The 21970-nt window shown below is 47.8% G+C and overlaps 1 protein-coding gene across 3 annotated transcripts in view; it reads right to left on the bottom strand.

The window, feature by feature from the left end:
- LOC132348415 (uncharacterized) overlaps window positions 1-21970 on the bottom strand; it is a 175803-nt gene that overhangs the window by 97715 nt on the left and 56118 nt on the right. For all 3 annotated transcript variants that reach the window (XM_059895845.1, XM_059895843.1, XM_059895846.1), the window contains exons 15-24: window positions 21417-21541; window positions 18669-18863; window positions 12002-12157; window positions 11227-11411; window positions 10117-10299; window positions 8909-9000; window positions 7432-7595; window positions 5193-5352; window positions 4881-4960; window positions 336-522 (exon numbers count right to left, since the gene is read on the bottom strand). In XM_059895845.1, coding sequence (XP_059751828.1) covers window positions 336-522; window positions 4881-4960; window positions 5193-5352; window positions 7432-7595; window positions 8909-9000; window positions 10117-10299; window positions 11227-11411; window positions 12002-12157; window positions 18669-18863; window positions 21417-21541 — 1527 coding nt within the window. The remainder of the gene's footprint in view (window positions 1-335; window positions 523-4880; window positions 4961-5192; window positions 5353-7431; window positions 7596-8908; window positions 9001-10116; window positions 10300-11226; window positions 11412-12001; window positions 12158-18668; window positions 18864-21416; window positions 21542-21970) is intronic.

Here is a 21970-nt window from a genome sequence, read left to right on the forward strand (position 1 = left end):
AGGCCGTGTGTTCAAGATACAAACAGCGCCCCATGCAATTCGGGTCAAAATGCAAAATGTGTTTTTTACACATTGTGTAACATGTAATGTGGGTCAGAATCCAAACACCCCAAAAGGTGCTGGTTGATGGTTCATGCAGAGCAGTCGAGCGCATTGGAGGGGCATCTGGGGGACTCGGGCAGAAGCTGCGAGCAGATACAGAGCCTGGATTTTCCTTGGATGGAATGAATACTGGGGTATCGGGTGATGGGGACTCCGAGGGGGCCATTCAGCCCTCCCCCCTCCCCAAGCCTGGCCACTGAGGAAACGTGGCACAAAGGGGTCCCTCCTCCTACCTGACACGTGGGCCGGGTCGCTCAGCAGGTTGCTCAGTGACATGGAGAAGGCCAGCCTGCTGCCTGCCTGCCGGCTGAGGTTCCCGGCGAGGACCACAGGGCTGCCCGACGTCACCAGTTTCACCTCCAGCTGGGCCTCCATCCGCTGAGCCCCACCACCTGCTGCTGGCCACAGGCTGCTCTGGCCCTGGAAAGGCCCCATCATCCCTTGAGGGGACAGGCTCTGCCAGCAGGCTCCGCCCGGACCGCAAGAACCAGGACCGGACAGAGGGCAGGAGACACAGCCTGGTTAATGGGCTTCTAGGCTGATCCTGCTGCAATTTCTTAAGCTCGATATTGTTCAAGATAGGTCATCTCTGTTACAAATTCAGACATAAGTCTGAAGGACCCTTCCTCCCTATCCCCCCAACCTCAACGTCCCATCCAATCTATCAGGGACTCTGGCCAGCTCTCCCTGCAGAATATTCTGGGACCCGACCACTTCAGCCACCTCCACCACCGCCCCGGCTTGAGCCTGTTCATCGCCACTGTGTTCCTGTGACATTCTTCTCCCGGCTCTCCTGGCTGCCACCCTGGTGACCAGGGCAAGCCCTTCCAGACTCATAGGATCACAGCACACCTCTCTTCCTCAGGGTAAAAGCCAAAGTCCTTGCAAAGGCCAACAAGGCCAAGACTTTCTCCAGAAGTCAGCAGTGCAGCCCTGGCCAGACGAAGGCAAAACTGCCCACAGACACCAGGAGGCAGGACGCACAGATGGCCCCAAACATGCTCTGTGTCTCCATCATTGAGGTTTTCCAGAGCAACTACAGCCCATAGCAATGGCAGCTGTCATCTCTGACGGCCACGCCAACTGTAGACCAATCCTACAGACCTCTCTGCTGCTGCCAGCTGATCTGTTTACCCAAAAGATGTAAAAACGACCTCACTATTTCCAGACTGTCCACTACTTTATACTCTCTTGTAAATCCTGTTTTTGCCTTTGTTCCTTGGCAACAGTCACAAATCACTCTCTTCTGATTACTCTTTGGCAAAGCCTTGCATGATCTGTCCTCCCACCTTTCTGTCCCTTCTCCTATTCTGCTCCAAGCACATGGGGCCTCAGGCTGTGCTTCTAACACTCTGTGCACATTCCTGCCCCAGGACCTTTGCACATGTTGTGCTCTTTACTTGCAATACCCTTCCCCCAGAGAACCACATGGCTCTCTTCTGCACATGCTTTATGTCTTAGCTAAAAGCTATCTTCTCAATCAGGCTTACCCTGTCAGCCTATTTAAAACTGAAGCTGTGGGATTTCCCTGGTGGTCCAGTGGCTAAGACTCCATGCTCCCAATGCAGGGGGCCCAGGTTCGATCTCTGGTCAGGGAACTAGATCCCACATGCCGCAACTAAAGATCCCACGTGCCGCTACTAAAGAAAGATCCCGCATGCTGCAACGAAGATCCCGCGTGCTGCAACTAAGACCCGGTGCAGCCAAATACATTTTTTTTAAATAATAAAAATTGTAAAAAATAAAATAAAACTGAAGCCAACCCTCAGACCCTTCTTCTCACATAATTTCAGACCCCTGGATCCAGCTCACTGATCCCCTTTTCCTATAGTGCTTACACTCACCTATCACCACGATTTGCTTATTTATTTTACTGATTATCTCTCCTATGAGAATGTAAGCTCCAAAAGGAGAGAATTTTGTGTGTGTATCTCTTTTGTGTGCTGTCTTCCCGGCACATTGTAGGTGCTTGATAAATAGTCGTTGAATAAATTAATAAAGACAATGAAAAATATAGGTTTCGTTCCCCTTCTTGGTCTCCCAGTCTCCCTCAAGGCAACCACTGTGTCCACTTCTCGGGCATCTTCCAGAGACAGCATGGGCCTATATGTATGTGTGAGTCTGTATGTATGTGTGTATATGTGCATGTGCACGCACACGTGTGTACGTGTGCACTCCATCACACACGTGCACATTCCCTCTTGCTCTACACAAAAACAGATGCAGGCTCTCCACTCTGCTCTGCTTCTCTCACTTAATGGTGTGTCTTGGAGATGATTTTCTCTGGTTTGTATCAGAAGCTTCTTGGCAGTAGCTGTAGTTGTTCTCAAAGTGCAGCCCATGAACAGGATGATTGCAGAATTTCTCATCCAAACCAGGACATTTAATGGTTAAAGAGACCACTAATCATATTGAGCTTGGTCAATGGTAAACTGGGGCTCTCCAGGTAACCTGGGACTTGGGGATGCTCTATCATTGCACCCAGGGGAGGGGGCACTGAAATCTAACACTTTCCTCTACGCCATCCTTAAACCCCATAAACACTCAGCTGAGTCGAACCCAGCTTTGCTGCTTTGTATTCCTGAGCTCATCTGCCTTAGTTTCCCCATCTCCTATGGGCTTACCAAGAGGACTAAAAGAGACCCGGGGTCAAAGCCACCCGTGGCCCCCCCCCCGAGAACAGGCTTTGGAAAGTTCCAGAGCCCCAGCTGTTACCATTAATCATGATGGGTCTGAGGCAGCTAGAACTAGAGTTTCTCTAAAGGCCAATGTTTCCAGGCTGCAGACAGCCCTCTGGAGGGCGGCAGGCAGGTCTGCAGGGAGGTGCAGGCAATTAGCACTCGTGCACTTAGTGAACAGGGATTGCTTCGAGGGCTCCCGGGAGCTCTGAAAATGATTCGTAGTCTCAGCCGTCAAGCAGCTGGGGCTTGAGGAGGAAGATGGTCTCCCCTGATACTTGGTCTTCCCACCCGGACAGGAAGCAGACCTGGGAGCTGAGAGTGTGTTTACGCAGCAAAAATTCCAGCCCTGGCTCCAGATTTTCAACCCAGACCTCTCTGAGAAATCACTGGAGACCGAGGCAGAATCACCAGACTCATGGCCAAAGGGGCCCAGAGGTCCTGCTTGGCAGGAGCGAGTCTACAGCTGCTGTTTTTATCCTTTTTGGAGTCACTGACCTGCTTGAGCATCAGATGGAAGGTCTAAACCCTCTCCCCAGAAGGGGGACAGACACAAAACTTCTGCACAATTGCAGGGGCTTCAATGGACCCAGTGAGTCCCATCCAGGTCCTCCTGGTTGAGAACCTTAAAAAGTACCTATAACGAAGAGAAAAACGCACACACCTTTGCTCCAGGAATTCCACTGCTAAGAATTTACCCTGAAGATGGAAGGGTGATTTGTAAGACCAAAAACACGGGAAAAACTCCAGAGCCCTCCACTACGGAACCAGCTAAATAAATTCCATCCCACTGACTATTATGCAGCCATTCAAAATACATGGTAGACATTCTTGTTTTTAAAATAAAAGATGGGGGGGGGAAATATATTGATATCTATTTGGGGATTGTGGGCATAGATGATTTCTAAGAGGAGTCACAGAAAATGAACAATGATGGGCTTTGAGGAGGGGTGTAAGGGAAAGTTTTTAACTCTATGCCTGTGCTGACCAATAGAACTTTCTACAATGATGGGAAAGTTCTAAAAAGTGGCCAGTGCAGCTGAGAAACCATATCTTTAACTTTCTGTTACTCTGACTCACTTAAATAGTCATGTGTATAGGGGCCATCGTACTAGACACTCAGTTCTACGCCCTTCTGTACCTTTTGAACTTGGGATCATTTAAACGTATTACCTATTTTTTTAACTAAATTAAATTGTACCAGTATGTGCTGGTACAAAAAGACATATTTTTGACTGAAAAAAAAAAAAAAAGCAACATGCGAAGAATAGGATGTGATCCTTTCATATAAAACAAAAACTAAACTCAAAACTGAAAGGTTTTATAAATCTGTAGTATTATGGGTTGAACTGTGCGCCCCCTCAAAAGATGCTGAGGTCCTAACCCCCAGGACCTGTGAATGTGACCTTATTTGGAAAAAGGGACTTTGCAGATGATCCAGTGAGGTCATTAGGATGGGCCCTAATCCAGCATGACTGGTAAACTTACAAAAAGAGAAATTTGGACACAGATACCTACAGAGTTCAGACAATGTGGAGATACAGGGAGAAGACAGCCATCTACAAGCCAAGAAATGCCTGAGGCTACTAAAAACTTAGAAGCATGGACTAGATTCTCCCTCACAGCCCTTAGAAGGAACCAACCCTGCCAACACCTTGATTTTGAACTTCCAGCCTCCAGAACTGCGAGGGAAAATTTTCCATTGTTTATGCACCCCCAAATTTGGGGCACTTTTTTAAGACAGCCCTGGGGAACTCATACAGATTTCTTGGTGTGTGCATTGACATTTCTTCTGGAAATTTGGGGAGTGGCACTCTTTCACTTACCTTTTTATACCTTTCTCTACTCTGAATTTTTTAAAGCATGCTCCTGTGTTACTAATATTATCAATTTATGACATCAATAGTGGTGAGATTTGAGCTCATTTTCTTCTTCATACTCTTCTGGGTAACAAGAAGTCACAAACATTATTGGTAGGTGGAAGGAGAAGAACAGCTAAAACGCCAAAGGAGGTGGTGATAAGTAAGCAAGGACTGGGGCTTGAAATGCCCAGGGAGGTGGCAGGAGCCAACACCTGTGGGCTGAGGACAGGGAACAAACCTTGATGTAGTAGACGTCCCTGTCATCCAGTATCAGTTCCAGGTGACCCATGCAGGCACTTTGCAGAGTGTCAATCTTCCCTGGGAGACAAAACGAGAGTTTAGAGACCAGGGTTCAACATCCTGGATCCGCCCCTGTGTTCACCAGGGGATGTCCTGCTGGTTTCCTAATCTCTGAGCCTGTGGCTCCTCGCCCATAAAACGGGGCTCTATGTAGTGCCGACCTCAGAAGGTGGCTGAGGAGTCCACAGTGAGCGCGCTGCATCTGGCACATGGCCGAGGGCACGGTGACGGGGAGGAGCGCTGTCATTACCGTCCAACTCAATTTTCTTCTTGGGATGGACGAGCTTGAGCCGGAGCTTCCTCTGGGGCCAGCTGTAGCTGACATCCACCCCGACGTCCCTGGGCACTTCCGACCTGGGCGTGCCCATGAAGATGTGGGCTGAGGCTTCTTGAGGGAGCCAGGAGTCCTTCTGGAAACACAGCAGAGTCCTCAAGATCAAGAACCCATCCAGGCCCCCCCACCTTCAAAAACTTGAGTTCTTATGCTCATCCTTGTCCTCGCCAGATAAGAACCCCCAAACCAGGAATCTGGGGATCCGTATCCTGGAGGGGAGTCCTACAGGACAACTCAGGACCACAGGGACAGGATCTCAGTTTGTTCAGCAGCCAGGGAAGGAGGCTTATCGCACACCATCGGCACCCTGCCCAGATCCCCTCGGACCCCTTGACTAGCTCAGCATGCTCATGTCCCAGCTTCTGTGCACTTTGCTCTTAACCCCTGGTACCTGGGACCTCCAGAGCATTGCCCTCTGGCACAGGAGGGAAAAACATCCCGGCTCCTTAGCCTCAAGGGGACCAAACTCTGAGATGTAACTCCTGCTCCAGGGCTGCCCAGGGATCACGCTGAGGCTGCCACCGCACCTGCCATCACTCCTGCTCAGCTTCTTCCCCTTCCCTACCCTATTTTCTCCACCCTCTTCCTGGGTCCTCCTGGAGTCTTTTCTTCATCCACACTTTTACCCAAATCCTTGGCTCCAGTCTGCTTCTGGGAAAACACAGCCTAAGACACGGGCCCCCTTTAAAAACCTGCATCAGGGGCTTCCCTGGTGGTGCAGTGGTTCAGAATCCGCCTGCCAATGCAGGGGACACGGGTTCGAGGCCTGGTCCGGGAAGATCCCACATGCCGCGGAGCAACTAAGCCCGTGCGCCACAACTACTGAGCCTGCACTCTAGAGCCCGCGAGCCACAACTACTGAGCCCACGTGCCACAACTACCGAAGCCCACGTGCCTAGAGCCCGTGCTCCGCAACAAGAGAAGCCACAATGAGCAGCCCACGTACTGCAAAGAAGCCCCAACGTAGCCAAAAATAAATAAAAATTAATTAATTAATTAAAAAAATAACAACCCTGCATCATCGTCATTCATTTAGTACCAATAAATGTTGACTACTGTGTGTGAGGCACAGTTGCAGGCATGGGGAATGCAACTGAGTGTTAGACACAAAGTCCCGCCCTCTTGGCACCTACATTCTAGAGGGGGAGGCACAGGACCTCCAGACACAGAAGTAGGTAAGATGGCAGCTGGTGGTGGTGAGCGCTCTGCTGACAAACTCAGCGGGTCAGGGGCCCTGACAGGGTCATTGTTCTGCACTGGGCGGTCAGAGAGGGAAGCTGTCTCTGAGGAGGGGGCATTGGATGAGACTTGAAGGAAGCAAGGGAAGGAGTCGAGTGGATGTCTGGGAAAGACTGTTTCAGGCAGTGGAAACAGACAGTGCAAAGGCCCTGGGGCAGCAATGCACTTGGCATTTAATAAAAAGGAGGTCAGTGTGTCTGGAGAGCGGTGAGCCTGGTAAACATTTGGGGAGATGGGGAGGAGAGGCCGGCATGGCTGGATCACTGAAAGCCTATCGGTCAGGGCGAGTGGGTCCTACTCTGAGAGGAATAGGAGCCATTGGAGAGTTCTGACCAGGGGAGGGACACAGTCCTTTTGGGATTCTGGAAGGTCTGTCTGGCTGCTGGTGGAGAACATATGGTAAGGAGACAAGAGCGGGAACTGGGAAATCAGATAGGCGGCTGCTGAGTGCCCATTCTGTGCCAGGTGCTGGGAACACAGGGGTGAGAAAAACAGGCACTGGATCTGTTCTCAGGAACGGAGTGACTAGTGGGGAAGACAGATCTTAACCAACTGGTTTCAGTAATGAACACAAATGTGATCTAAAGGGAAGGAACATAATCCTACTAGAGCACGTAACAAGGGAATATGACCACTTCGGGGTAATCAGGGCAGGCTTCACTGAGGAGGTGACCCCCCTAAACTGAGCTCTGAAGATTGATTCAGAGTTACAAGTCATCAAGCCAGGGACAGAAGATCAGCATGTGCAAGGGTCCTGAGGCAGGAGGGAGACTACAGCAGGACCAGCCCAGCTGGTACAGCTCCAGGGAGGAGGCCCATGTCTTTATGAGTGATCCCCAAGGCTGAGGCCTGAGTAGAAGACCTAGGGAGACCCAGAACCTGGCTGGGAAAGAAGGAGCCATTCCGTAGGGCCTACCGGGGGATGGAGGGTATAGGCAGCTTCCAGCAGATAGTGTTGGAGCCCCCGGTCCTGCTTCTTCAGCATCACAGCCGCAAACACAGGCACCAAGAGCAGGTAGGGCTGCCCGGCTGGAGGCCAGCTCACTTCAGTGCACAGCTGCCAGCCCCAAGTGCGGGACGCTGTGAGAAAGGGAGCAGGCAGCATGGTCAGTAGAGAGCCAGAGGGCTCGAGGCAGGGCCATGGATGCTCCCATCAGCAAAGAAGGAGCATCTCTACATTCTTTTGAGAAACAGTATTGGGTAGACATTAATTGTATGAGGTGGTACCGTGTAGACCAGGTTTTCTCAGCCTTGTCACTATCGACACACTGGTCTGGATAATTTCTTGCTGTATGAAGCTGTCCTGGACTCAACCCACTAGATACTGGTAGCACCTCCCGCAACAGGATGACACCCAAAAATGTCTCCAGATATCGCCAAATGTCCCGAGGGGCCAAAAATTGTCCCCAGTTGAGGACCGCTGGTGTAGACTATCACAGTGTCAGGCAGTACTGTGTAGGACACAGGCTCTGGAGCAAGAATGCCTAGATTCACATTCCAGTTCTGCCACTTCCCAGCTGTGTGACCTTGGACAAGTTACTTAACATCTCTGTGCTTTGGTGTTTCTCATCTGACAGCTGGGACTGAGAACAGTTCCAGCCCCATGGTGTAGCTGTGAGGATTAACAGCTCAGCAAGCATTTATGACAGAATTTAGCCTAAAGAAATCATTTAAGGAGGCCCCTCCCTCACCTCTAACATGACTGCAAGATCTGTGACTCTTTGGTATACCTCCTTCCCCCCGTTTTCAATTTTGTTGCCTTTCACCTGATGTTATTATCAAAAAATTTTCTCGTGCTATTAAAATATGCCCTTCATTACAGAGCTTAAAAGTTATGGGATATCTCAGTACTTTACTAAACCTGGAGTTCACAAACGTTTTCTGTATATGGCCAGGTAGTAAATATTTGAGGTTTTGCTGGTCACACAGTCTGTTACTCAACTCTGCTGTTGTTGAAGAAAAGCCACAGGCAACGGGCGTGGCTCTGCACCAATAAAGTTTCATTTATGGACACTGAAATATGAATTTCACAAATTTCTCATGTTATGAAATAGTCCTTTTGATTATTTTTCTGAATTTGGAAATGTAAAAGTCTATTCTTAGCTCAAAGGCCCTTATAATAAGCCATTCGCCTACTGTTGGATATTTGAGTTGCTGCCTATTTTTTGCTCTGTAAGTAATGATGCAACGAACATCTTTGGGCACAGGGCATTTTAAAATGATTTTGGTTTATTTTCATAAGGTAGAGTTCTAGAAGCAGCATCATTGAGTTAAGGGGCGTAAGTACTTTTAGGGCAGAAGAGTAACTCTGGAATTTGGATCTGGCATCTTACCACTCAGCCCCCAGGACAACCATCTTGGGACAATGACACGGTGGCCTTGCTGGCACCTACCTTCCTTGTCGGTACAGGATTGGGCCTCAGAAGGGATGTGAGCGTGACTGAGCCTCCTCATGCCATCCCCAGTGATGAGAAACAGCTGAGAGCTGGGTGGGAAAGGAGGAAAGTGCCAGGCGAGTTGTTTTCATTCATCCATAAAGCCACCAGGGCGAGGCACTGGGACAAATCCCACTATCAACAGAACAGGCCTCTGGGAAGTCTGCACACTGGTAGGGGAGACACTCCATGAACACAGAGGGTGACAAGCACTATGAAAAACCTAAAATGGGGCACGGCATGGGCATAGGGTCTGTCTTGGAGACAGAGCAGGACGTTCTTCAGCTGGGGGTTTGGAGAGGACTCTCTGTAGGGGTAACATTCGGTCAGAGAATCAAAGGATGAGAAGGAGCCAGCACTCCAAACAGAGGGAACAGCAGGTGCAAAGGCTCTGGGGTGGGAGAAAAGGGGGCTCTTTGGGAGCACAGAAAAAAGGTGGTGAGAGGGGGTCAGAATGGAAGGGGGGAGTGAGGGGCAGGAAGTAGTGACAGGAGACAGGTGAGGGGGGTGGGCAGGGCCTCGATCGGGCAGGAGAATCATGCGGAGCTGGGTTATCCTAGAAGCAAGCAAGGGATTTTAAACAGGGGAGGGGGGAGCATGATAGGACTTAACTGACATTTTAAAGGACCCCACTGGCTGCTGCCGGCAGAGGGTCAGGAGGGCAGCAGTGCCTCCAGCAAGGGTGGGACACAGGGAAGGAGGCAGGTGGAGGTGGGGACAGCCTGGCTTCTCCTGTTTGCTTGGAAATCACTGTTCTCCAAGTGTCACCTCTCCAGGGGGCTGGGGACAAGCAGGCCCCAGGGGGGACCCCCGTAAACTGCTGAGGAGTGTGGGAATCCCCACCTCTAGGCTGCCCTCAGTCCCTGTCACAGACGCACCCACCCCACCTTGACACACGTGCACACACACGCACGCCCACGTATACCCCACTGACTGACACGTGCACGCACTCTCACAAACATGCCCACAGACACACATTCACATACACAGACTCACAGGCACATCCTTAGGCGCACACACTCACAGATACACGTGGTCAGACAGAGGTGCACACGCACGGGCGACCATGCACACACTCTCACAGACACATGCACCCACACCTGTGCCCACCCTGGCTCGCACACAGGTGCACTCACGGGCTCCCCCCCCCAGGTGCGGGAACCCACCTGAAGCGGAGCAGCTCCACAGCCTCCTCGGGTGTGTTCAGATGCACCTTGAGGTCCTGGCCCTTCTTCATCCGGATCCCTCCATCCAGGCTGGCGGTGCCACGGACGCCGGTCACCCACCTCAGCCCAGCCTGCCCCAGGGTGCCCACGGTGCCCATCTGCGCCGAGATCTGGAGCAGGGCGCTGAGGAGGAGGCACACAACTGCATCCTGCAGCCCCAGGCAACAGCAAAGCCAGCACCAACCCACCCGGCTGCTCTCCGTGGTCCTGAGCCAGAGCAGCCCCTCCAGCACGGACACCACTGACCATGCCCTCCGTGTGTGCCAAGCACTCTACACGTCGCCATCGAATCCTCACCACCACTAGTCTCATGTCACAGATGGGGAAACCGAGGCTCAGAGAGGTGACAGCAGCTGTATGGGTCCCACAGCTGGGACATGGAACAGCCAGTTCTGGAGCCCCAGCTGACTGAGCCCAAACCCAGGGTCTCCATGCCAAAGAGCAGCCAGCACAGGACACCCACATACCCCACGTCAGACCCAGAAACCAAGCACAGGTTGGCTTAGTGGCTGGGACAGTCACCCAGCAGGCCTGGGAAGGTGAGCACTGTCAAATTCTGCTCAAAATCCTTCGTGCCATGTGGCCCTGGGGGAGCTGTGCACTTATCCTGAGTCTCAGTTTCCTCAACCCTTAGTGAGAAGAAGAAAAGTGTCCACCTCGTGAGTGGCCATGTGGGTTCAGTGGGCTCAGAGCCCATGTGCCTTAAATGCTTTTCCCTCTCTCCCATCTCCCCTCCCCTCAGAGGCAGAGGGGGCAGAGGGAAGAGTGGAGTTGTGGCATGAGACAAATCCCAGCTGCCTCACACTGCTGTGCCACCTCGGGCATGGGACCTCACCTTGCCAAGCCTCAGTCTTCTCACCTGTAAAGTGGGTGTAGCCACCCAGGTTCTCCTCAAAGTCTCTTGGCACAAAAAAACACCCCATCAACAGTAGCTGATATAACAGGTGGTCAGCAGAGCGGGGCTCCCCTCCAGCCCACGCTGATGCCCCAGCTCTCTGCAGGGGGAGGCCCCCACCCACCCACCTCCCCCAGCTCTGAGGAGCCAGCTACCTGGGCTTGACATAACCATTCACAGAGAAATCCGAGCGCTGCTGGAAGTTGGCTGTCCCTCCGACCTGGATGCTGATGGCAGCCGAGGCGTTTAGGGTCAGCCGGGCTAGGAGTCCAGACATGGTGGGAAAAGTGAGCTCCTCCATGGCCAGGTTCAGCCTTCGGTTCAGCTGCACTTCCTGCCCCTGCAGTCAGAGAACCGTAACAGTGCATGTGACGGCCTCACTTACCCCTCACACAGCCCTCAGAGGGGACCTTATCATTGTCTGCAGTTTCCAGATGAGAAAACAGAGCCCACAAAGAGATAAAATAACCCAGCTGAGCCCATGTAGCTAGAAACAGGAAGAGCTGGGGTTTGAACCAAGATAATTTACCTAGGGACATGGTCAGAGGTCAAGCATCCAGGGTCAGCCAGGTAAGGAGGGGTGTGGGCCCTGCCTGTGGTACAGAGCACTTAGTATGTGCCAGGCACACTCTAAACGTGTTGTTGCATTTTTACTGCATTAAGTCACTTGATTCAACAGCTCTATGAAGTAGATATTATTATACTATTACTATTCTATCATTCCCATTTCACAGATAAAGAAACTGAGGCCGTGGCAAGTTCAGCAACATGCCCAAGGTGGTAAGTGGTGCAGCCAGTTTTTGAACTTGGGCAGTCTGGCTCCAAATTCCATGCTCTTAAGTCTGAAAGTACGTTAGTATTTCCCCAAAGCATCAAACGAAACATCTTCGGACCAGAGGGCAGGGAGGGGCCGAGCCCAGCCTGAGGTACCTTCAGGAGCTTGACAGCAAGCTCGGCCAGGTTCAGGGACTGGCGTGTCACATGACTCCCCATCGCCCCGCAGTTCACAAAGCTCAGCTCGTGCCCAGACACCTTCATGCTCAGCTTACACTGCAGCGCCCGCCGCTCCCGATGCCTCTGGGCCACCTGTGACCAGGAACAGGTCTGGGTTAGCCGGGCAAGGTACCTGGACTTTGGGAGGGGGAAGGGGCATCTGGAGAGAAAAGTCAAGGGCTTGTGCGGTATAGAACAGGGCTTGCAAAACTCATGGTCCAGAGGCAGAACCTGCAGATGTGTTTTCTGCACAGTCTACCCAATGCCCAATGCAGTGTGTGTGTGTGTGTGTGTGTGTGTGTGTGTGTGTGTGTGTGTGTGTGTGTGTGACAGAGAGAGAGAGAGAGACAGAGACAGAGACAGACAGAGAGAGAGAGAGAGAGTGTTTTAGCAAACTTTATTTTGGAATAATTTTCGACATACAGAAAAGTTACTTCCCCAAAGAAGACATACAGACGGCCAAAAAGCACATGAAAAGATGCTCAGCATCACTAATTATTAGAGAAATGCAAATCAAAACTACAATGAGGTATCACGTCACGTCTGTCAGAATGGCCATCATCAAAAAAATCTACAAACAATAAATGCTGGAGAGGGTGTGGAGAAAAGGGAACCCTCCTGCACTGTTGGTGGGGATGTAAATTGATACAGCCACTATGGAGAACAGTATAGAGGTTCCTTAAAAAACTAAAAATAGAACTACCATATGATCCAGCAATCCCACTCCTGGGCATATATCCAGAGAAAACCATCATTCAAAAAGAGTCATGCCCCCCAATGTTCATTGCAGCACTGTTTACAATAGCCAAGACATGGAAGCAACCTAAATGTCCATTGACAGATGAATGGCTAAAGAAGATGTGGTACATATATACAGTGGAATATTACTCAGCCATAAAAAGAACAAAATAATGCCATTTGCAGCAGCATGGATGGACCTAGAGATTGTCATACTGAGTGAAGTAAGTCAGACAGAGAAAGACAAATATCATATGATTCGCTTATAGGTGGAATCTAAAAAAATAGTACAAATGAACTTATTTACAAAACAGAAATGAGTTACAGATGTAGAAAACAATCTTATAGCTACCAGGGGGGAAAGGGAAGGCAGGGATAAATTGGGAGATTGGGACTGACATATACACACTACTATATCTAAAATAGATATAACTAATAAGGACCTACTGTGCAGCACAGGGAACTCTACCCACTATTCTGTAATGACCTATAAGGGAAAAAAAAATCTAATAAAGAGTGGATATAGTTATAGGTATAACTGAGTCCCTTTGCTGTATACCTGAAACTAACACAACATTGTAAATCAACTCTATTCCAATAAGAAAATATTTTTTGAAGTTGCAAAGATAGTACCGAGAGCTCCCATGGACCCGTCACCCTGTTTCCTCCATTGTTAACATCTTACATGACCAGGAAACACGGTGAAAACTAAGAAATCAACACTGGCATGTTATTAACTAAACTCTGGACTTTATTGGATTTCACCAGTTTTTCCATTCCATCCTCTTTCTATTCCAGAATCCAATCCAGGTGCCACATGGCATTTAGTGTTGTGTCATGTCTCTTCAGTCTGCCCTTGTCTGTGACAGTTTCTTGGTCTTTATTTTTCATGCAGTGTGTATTTTTAAATTTATTTCTAATATTTAAAAATTGGGAGATTTTCTATAAAATCCACACAGCCAGCGTCTCAAAAAAGAGAAATATTGGCCTGTCTCCTGCTCCCTCCCAGCCCACACTCACAACAAGGGGCAACAAGGGTTCAGAGCTGAGCAGTGACTGCCACTCTGAGCTGAGGCCTGTGCTACATGCCTGACTGCCATACTCCCCACCATTCCCTGCTGTCTCTCCAACACTCAGGCCAAGGACTGTTGCCATTCATCACTGTGTTTGTGCAAAATACATCTTGGGATGTGAGTCTATCACAGGGAGAAAACAACAGACCAAAGGGATTGTGGATTCTAAGAAAAAACATTTATATCCAGCCCACCACCCTTATTCAAGTTACTTGCGGCCCCAGATCTAGTCCAAGAGGCTTTTGATGGTAGGGACCACGTCCTGATCATCTTTGTGTTCCTGGGCCCTGGGGTCACAGTTGGTGGTTAGTAAACATGTTAACGTTTGAACAAATGCCCCAGACACCACCTTGATTACCCCCAGATGTATGTGGAAATGACATTTATAAGAGCAAAAAGATGTAACAATCTCAATGTCTATTGTTGGGGCAATGGTTATGTAAAGTGAGATCCACACCCACAGAATGGGTGTTAAAATGTATGCGTACAATGAGTTTTCAGTAAGAAAATACTCAAGTAACAATATGAAGTGGGAGACCAGGGAAAGCACACACACACCTTAGCAATTCCACTGCTAGGTACACACTGGACAGAAATGTGCACATATATTCACCAAAGAGACATGCACAAAATGTTCACTGTACTACCTGTAATAAGCCAGAAACTGGAAACTACCCAAAAGCCCACCAAAAGTAAATGGATAAAGAAACTGTGTTACATTCACACCATGGAATGCTACACAGCAAGGAGAATGAACAAGCTGTAAGTACACACAGCAACATAGATGGATCTCACGAACACACTTTAAGCAAAAGAAGTCAGACACAACAAAGAGGATGTGAGCAGCATTATTCACAATCGTCACAAGATGGAAACAAACCAAAAGTCCATCGGCAGATGAAGGGACACACAAAATGTGGTCCATCCATACAATGCAATTGTATCCAGCCTTAAGAACGAATGAAGCACAAAAACAGACATACAGATCAATGGAACAGAATAGAGAGCCCAGAAATAAACCCACACACCTACAGTCAATTAATCTATGGCAAAGTAGGCAAGAACATACAATGGAGAAAAGACAGTCTCTTCAGCAAGTGGTGATGGGAAAGCTGGACAGCCGCATGTAAATCAATGCAGTTAGAACACACCCTCTCACCATACACAAAAATAAACTCAAAATGCCTTAAAGACTTAAACATAAGACATGACACCATAAAACTCCTAGAAGAGAATATAGGCAAACCTTCTCTGACATAAATCGTAACAATGTTTTCTTAGGTCAGTCTCCCAAGGCAAAAGAAATAAAAGCAAAAATAAACAAATGGGACCTAACCAAACTTATAAGCTTTTGCATAGCAAAAGACTATAAACAAAACAAAAAGACAGCCTACGGAAAATACTTGCAAATGATACAACCGACAAGGGATTAATTTCCAAAATATATAAACAGCTCATATAGCTCAATATCAGAAAAACAACCCGATCAAAAAATGGGCAGAAGACCTAAGTAGACATTTCCCCAAAGAAGACATACAGATGGCCAAGAAGGACATGAAAAGATGCTCAATATTGCTAATTATTAGAGAAATGTAAATCAAAACTACAATGAAGTACCACCTCACACGAGTCAGAATGGCCATCATTAAAAAGTTTACAGATAACAAATACTGGAGAGGGTGTGGAGAAAAGGGAACCCTCCTACACTGTAGGTGGGAGTGTAAATTGGTACAGCCACTATGGAGAACAGTATGAAGCGTCCTTAAAAAACTAAAAATAGAACTACCATATGATCCAGCAATCCCACTCCTGGGCATATATCCAGAGAAAACTCTAATTCAAAAATATACATGCACCTCAATGTTTACAGCAGCATTATTCACAATAGCCAAGACATGGAAGCAACGTAAGTGTCCATTGAGAGATGAATGGATAAAGAAGATGTGGTATATATACACAACGGAATACTACTCAGCCATAAAAAAGAATGAAATAATGCCACTTGCAGCAACATGGAGGGACCTAGAGATTATCATACTAAGTGAAGTCAGAGAGAGAAAGACAAATATTGTATGCTATCACTTATATGTGGAATCTAAAAAAAATGATATAAATGAACTTATTTACAAAACAGAAACAGACTCACAGATATAGAAAACAAACTTATGGTTACCAAAGGGGAAAGGGATTGGGGAGGGATAAATTAGGAGTTTTGGATTAACATATACATACTATTATATATAAAATAGATAAATAACAAGGACCTACTGTATAGCACAGGGAACTATATTCAATATCTTTTAATAACCTATAATGGAAAAGAATCTGAAAAAGTATATATATGTGTGTGTGTATATATTCAGTTATGTATGTATATATACATATATGTGTATATATACATACATGTATGTATGTATACATATACGTATGTGTGCATACATAAATGTATGTGTATATATATATAACTGAATCACTTTGCTGTACACCAGAAACTATCACATTATAATCAACTATACTTCAATAAAAAATTTATTTGTGCAGTAGAAAAAAGAAAGGAATGAAGTACTGATACATGCTACAATACAAATGTACCTTAAAAACATGCTCAGTGAAAGAAGCCAGACACAAAAGGCTACATATTGTATGATTCTGTTTATACGAAATGTCCAGAATAGATAAATCCATAGAGACAGAAAGCACATTAGTGGTTGCCAGGGGCTGGGAAATGAGGGAATGGGGCGTGACCACTGATGAGTGTAGGGACTCCTTGGGGTGATGAAAATGTTTGGAACTAGACAGAGGTGGTGGTTGCACAACATTGTGAATATACTACGTGTCACTGAATTGTATACTTTAAAATAGTTAATTTTACGTTATGTGAACTTCACCTCATTTTTTTAAAGAGTACACAGTGAATGATTCCATTTATATTAAGTTCACAAAAGAAGCTGGATGTGACCTCTGCTGCCAACCAGATTGAAGTAACAAGGACTGGATTTACCTTCCCACGTGGAGCAACCCAAAACTCAGATGAAACAGATTAAACAAAAGTTCCCAAGACACTAGACATCAGGTAATGTGAGACAAGGAACCCAAGAGATGGGAAATAGCAAGGTGAGCCCCAGCTTACTGCCTGGAGAGAGCTCAGGCTGAGGTGCAGGGAGGGGAACAGAGCGGGACATGACAGACTCTCAGGGTTGAGGATCTGGGAGTCCAGGGAGACCAAGGTAGCTGGACTTTGCAGGGCAGAGTACAAGAGGGGAAAGAGCCACACAGAGAAAGAACTCTGGAAATCTCCAGAGGGTCCCAAGGATCTCTGTAACAGTGCATTAGGCAAAGATTTCTTAGATGTAACACCCAAAACTTTATGCATAAAAGAAATGGATAAACTTGACTTCATTGAAATCAAGAATATCTGCTCTTCAAAAGACACTGTTAAGAGAATGAAAAGACCATGCCACACACTGGGAGAAAATATTTGAAAGTCACATATCTGATACAGGCCTTGTGTTCAGAACAGAGCAGGAATTTTCAAAACTCAGTCATAAGAAGCCAACCAAATTTTTAAAAAAGGACAAAATATTTGAACGTACACTTCACCAAAGAGGTATGGATGACAAATAAGCACCTAAAAGATGCCCAACCTCAGTAGCATTAGGAAAATGTACTTTAAAGCCACAAGATACTACTACAAACTATTAGAATAGCAAAACTAAAAAGTCTAATCCTACCAAGTGTTGGCGAGGATGTACAAGAATTAAAACTCTCATACACTGCTGGTGGGAATGCAAAATGGTACAACCACTTTGCAAAAGAGTTTAGCTAGCTCTTAAACAATTAAACATACAACTACCATATGATCTAAGCCATCCCGTCCTTAGATATTTACCCAAGAGACATGAAAACATATATTTATATGAGGACTTGTACACGAATGTTCATAGCAGCCCTACTTGTAACAGCCCAAAACTGGACATAACACAAATATCCATCAACAGGTGAATACATAAACAGACTGTGGTTCATCCATACCATGAACCACAACAAGGCCATAGGAAGAAATAAACTATTAGTATACTCTACAATACGGATGAATCTCAAAATAGGTATGCTGAATAAAGGAAGTCAGGCCAAAAAGGAGTACTTGCTTTAAAAACAAAAGTATATGCTGCATGATTCCATTTATGTAACATTCCAGAAAATGCAAACATCTATTTTGACAGAAAAAGCCTATCACAACAGGGGTCAGGAGGAAGGGATGAAGAAGCATGAAGAAAACTTTGGGGGTGATGGATATGTTGATTTAGTTGGTGATGGTTTCATGGTATATACATACGTCAAAATTTATCAAATAGTACACTTTAAACACATACCATTTATTATAGTTCGATTATACCTCAACAAAGCTGATTTTAAAGTAGAGTTCATTGATGATTTTAGGGGTCAGAACAGTGGTTACCCTTGGTTATGGGTGGGTAAACCAGAAGAGGGGGGCCGCAGGGTGTGTCTGGGGAGCTGAGGGTCTGGGCGCTGGTTGTAAAGATGTGTTCCACTGGGGGAAACACACGAGGTGGGCATTTCTCTATGTATGTGATACTTTAATAAATCGTTTTTCAAAAGAAGCCAGGCTAACAGCTCACTACTGAGATCTGGACCAGAAATTTGCTTCTGTAAGGGGGTGGGAGGGCAGGGTCAGAGTTCACGGACACCTGGGTCCCCCAGTCCCAAAGCCCAAGCTGACACCTGACAGCGTAGAGGAGTGGGCGTGAGGTGGGCTTGGGCGTTTCCCTTACCTTCCGCTGCAGGTCTCTCATCTTTCTGGACCTTTCTCCTGGACAGGCGGGGTGGGCCGGCTGCGGTGTAGGTCCTGGTCCTGGCTCTGGGGGCTTTTCTGCTTGGGCCTGTCTCTCCTCTTCCTGCCCCCAGAATGACTTCGGGCCAAATAGCCTGCGGGCCATTTCCTCGGCATTTTCCAGCCGGAGCCCCAGCTAGGAAGGAAAGTCAGGGGCTCAGGGAGGAGTAACCCAGTCACAAGGCTGACCAAGAGCTATGGGGTTGGGAGCTTGAACAGGGGGCCCTGGGCTCCCCAGGGTGCATCCAGGCCCAAGTGCCAAGAGGTACAATCTTAGGAAGTCATCAAGCTCCAGATCTACTTGGCAAGTGCCACAAAGCAAGAATTCCTACTGATTCTTTAAGCCCTGGTTCAAATGTCACCACCTCTGGGAAGCTTTCCCTAAATTCCCATATCACTCCCTTCACACATTCCCCCTCCCCTCCCCCAGCCAAATTTATCACTCCTTCCTCTGAGTGTCAAGCACACTACTCCAAGGTCACACTCAGACTCATTTGTGTGTCTCCCTTGCAAGATCCTGAGTTCCATGAGGGCAGGGACCTGTGTCTCATTCACTAAGCACACTCAATCCCTGGTGGTATGGTTAATTCTGTGTCTACTTGACTGGGCCACAGGGTGCCCAGATATTTGGTCCAACATTATTACAGGTGTTACTGTGAGAGCATTTTTGGATGGGTTTAACATTTTAGATCAGTAGACTGAGTCAAGCAGATTGCCCTCCATAATGTGGGTGGGCCTCATCCAATCAGTTGAAGGCCTGAATAAAACAAAAGGCTGCCCTTCCTCCAAATAAGAGCGAATTCCTCCTGCCTGACTACCTTCAGACTGGCACACTGGCTTTTTCCTGCCTTCAGACGGGAACTACACCATCAGCTCTCCTGGGTCTCCAGCTTGGTGACTGCAGGTCTGGGACTTGTCAGCCTCCATAATCCTATCGAAATAGTTCTATGTCTCTGGAGAACCCTGACTAACAGATGAGCTGGTGGATTCTCAAAATTTGATGGATGAATGAATAAGTCCCTCCTTCCTTCCATCTGCCCATCCATCCACCCATCTGTTCACTCACTCTTGCATCCTTTCTTTCCATCCTCCCATCCAAGTGTCTCTGAGAGCATTTGCAGAGAAATCACCAGAGGGTCAGCCTTAAGCCCAGCGGGCAAAGTTTGGATGATAGGTTCCCTGTTCTCCATAAATTAGAAAGGGTTGGGATACGGCACAGAGCACCCTCCCTCAGACAAGCTCCAGGGACCTGGGGGGAAGAGATGGAAGGGCCCCAAGGCAATCCATTACTTTAAAGTTTGCTGGACGATAAAGAAAAATCGACACTTGCCAGATGCACACACAAAAAATAAATAAAAATAAAGTTTGCTGGACATACGGCCTCGGAAATCTTTCCTCTTCCGCTGCTGCCCTCCACGATCCATGTTCCACACAACAGCCAGAACGTTCAAGTTATCACCCGCCAGCTCAAAACCCTGCCTCGGCACAGCCCTGCTCCCCTCACTGTGCTTCCCATCTTACCATTCTCCTGCACTTACTGTTCTCTACTGTATATCTGTTCCTTGAACACACTAAGCCCTTTCTCTTCTCAGGAACTTTGCACTTACTGGGCCCCCTCCCTGGAAGGCTCTTACCTCAGCTTTTCACATGGCTGCTTTTGTTCATCCTTCAGATCTCAGCTGAAACTTCACCTCCCTAAACACACTACCTAAAGTTGCCATCGCTTTACCAATGTGTCTACTCATTTCTTATCTGTCTACCTCTCTGGGCTGTGAGCAGCAAGCGGGCAGAGATCATGTCTCTCTTGTTCATCATCGTATTCTCAGAGCCCAGCACAGGGCCTGGTACATGTCAGGTAGAAGATGGATATTGTCCAATGATGACAGGTGGATAGATGGATGCAAGGATGGATAGATAAGTGGGAGAATAGATGAAGAGATGGGTGGGTGAGGAGACTGATAGATAGATGTATGGGTGGGTGGAAGGGTAGATGAATAAATAGGTGAATGAGAGGGTAGATGGAGAGATGGGTAGACAAGTACATAAATGAATAGATGGATGAGGATAGAAGGATGGATAGGTGGATGGATGGACAGAGCAGAGGTATAGACGTATGGAAGAGCATGTGGATGGATGGGTAAGTGGGTAGGTGAATAGGTGGATGGATGGGTGGGTGACTGAGAGAATAAATAGATGATTGAGTGAAAGTGTAGATGGAGAGATGGGTGGGAGGGTACATAAATGGATAGATGGATGAGAGGGATTAATGAGATGGATAGATGAATATATGGATGGATGACAGATGGGGTGTGAATGGATGGGTGGGTGGAAGGATGGATAGGTGAATGGATGGATGGATAACTGGAAGAATAGATGGGTAGGTGTAAAGGTAGATGGAGAGACAATGCAAAGTACACAGATGGATGAGATGGATGAGATGGATGATACGGATGAGAAGGAGGGAGGGAAGGAGGGATGGGGTGGGTGGTAGTTGAATGGATTTATGTATGAGTCAGTAGGTGGGTGAATAGATGGGTGGATAGGCAGATAAATGGGTGGGTAGACATCAAGAGCTGGAAGTATAAGATGTGAGAATAGATCTATAGATACAAGAGGTGAAGGATGGAAAGATAGATGAATGGCCCCAAGCCCAGGAGAGTCCCTGAGGAGAAGCAAGGCCCCCTCTTACCTCTAGGAGGTTGAAGGCATGACCAAGGGCATGGACAGTCAGGTTGGCTGTGGCAGAACGGGGAAGGAAGGAGGCCGGAGAGAAGAGAAGTGTCCCCTCCAGGTTGGCTCCCAGGCTGCCCGATGCTAGAAGAGACAGAGGATCAGTATACACCACACCGTTAACCGGGTGGGAGCTGCCACCAAGGGACCATCGCCGGAGACAGGGCCAGACACACAGTGCATCCTCTTGGCCAGGATAGGAAGCTCAGACCTAAGCCTTACCAAGGGCAGAGGGAAGGTCAGAACAGAAGGGTCACAAGTGTACCCACACCTGCCGATAGGCAGACAGGGGACAGCCAGAGCACCCCGCCCCCGGACTTGCTGAGTAGTTGAGGGGGTTTGGGTACCTAAGCTAGAACAGGGTCCCTTTTTGATTCTGATTAATTACAAGGAGGCAGCTGTCTCTCTTCGATGCTAATCTCCTTTTCTCACCAGGAAAAAGCAGTTCTCAACTTCACAGCCCTCAGCAGGAAAGAATCCACGAGAATTGAACAACAGTGTTTCACGGATATT

This window comes from Balaenoptera ricei, chromosome 15, assembly GCF_028023285.1.
Source record: "Balaenoptera ricei isolate mBalRic1 chromosome 15, mBalRic1.hap2, whole genome shotgun sequence".
Classification (NCBI taxonomy): Eukaryota; Metazoa; Chordata; class Mammalia; order Artiodactyla; family Balaenopteridae; genus Balaenoptera; species Balaenoptera ricei.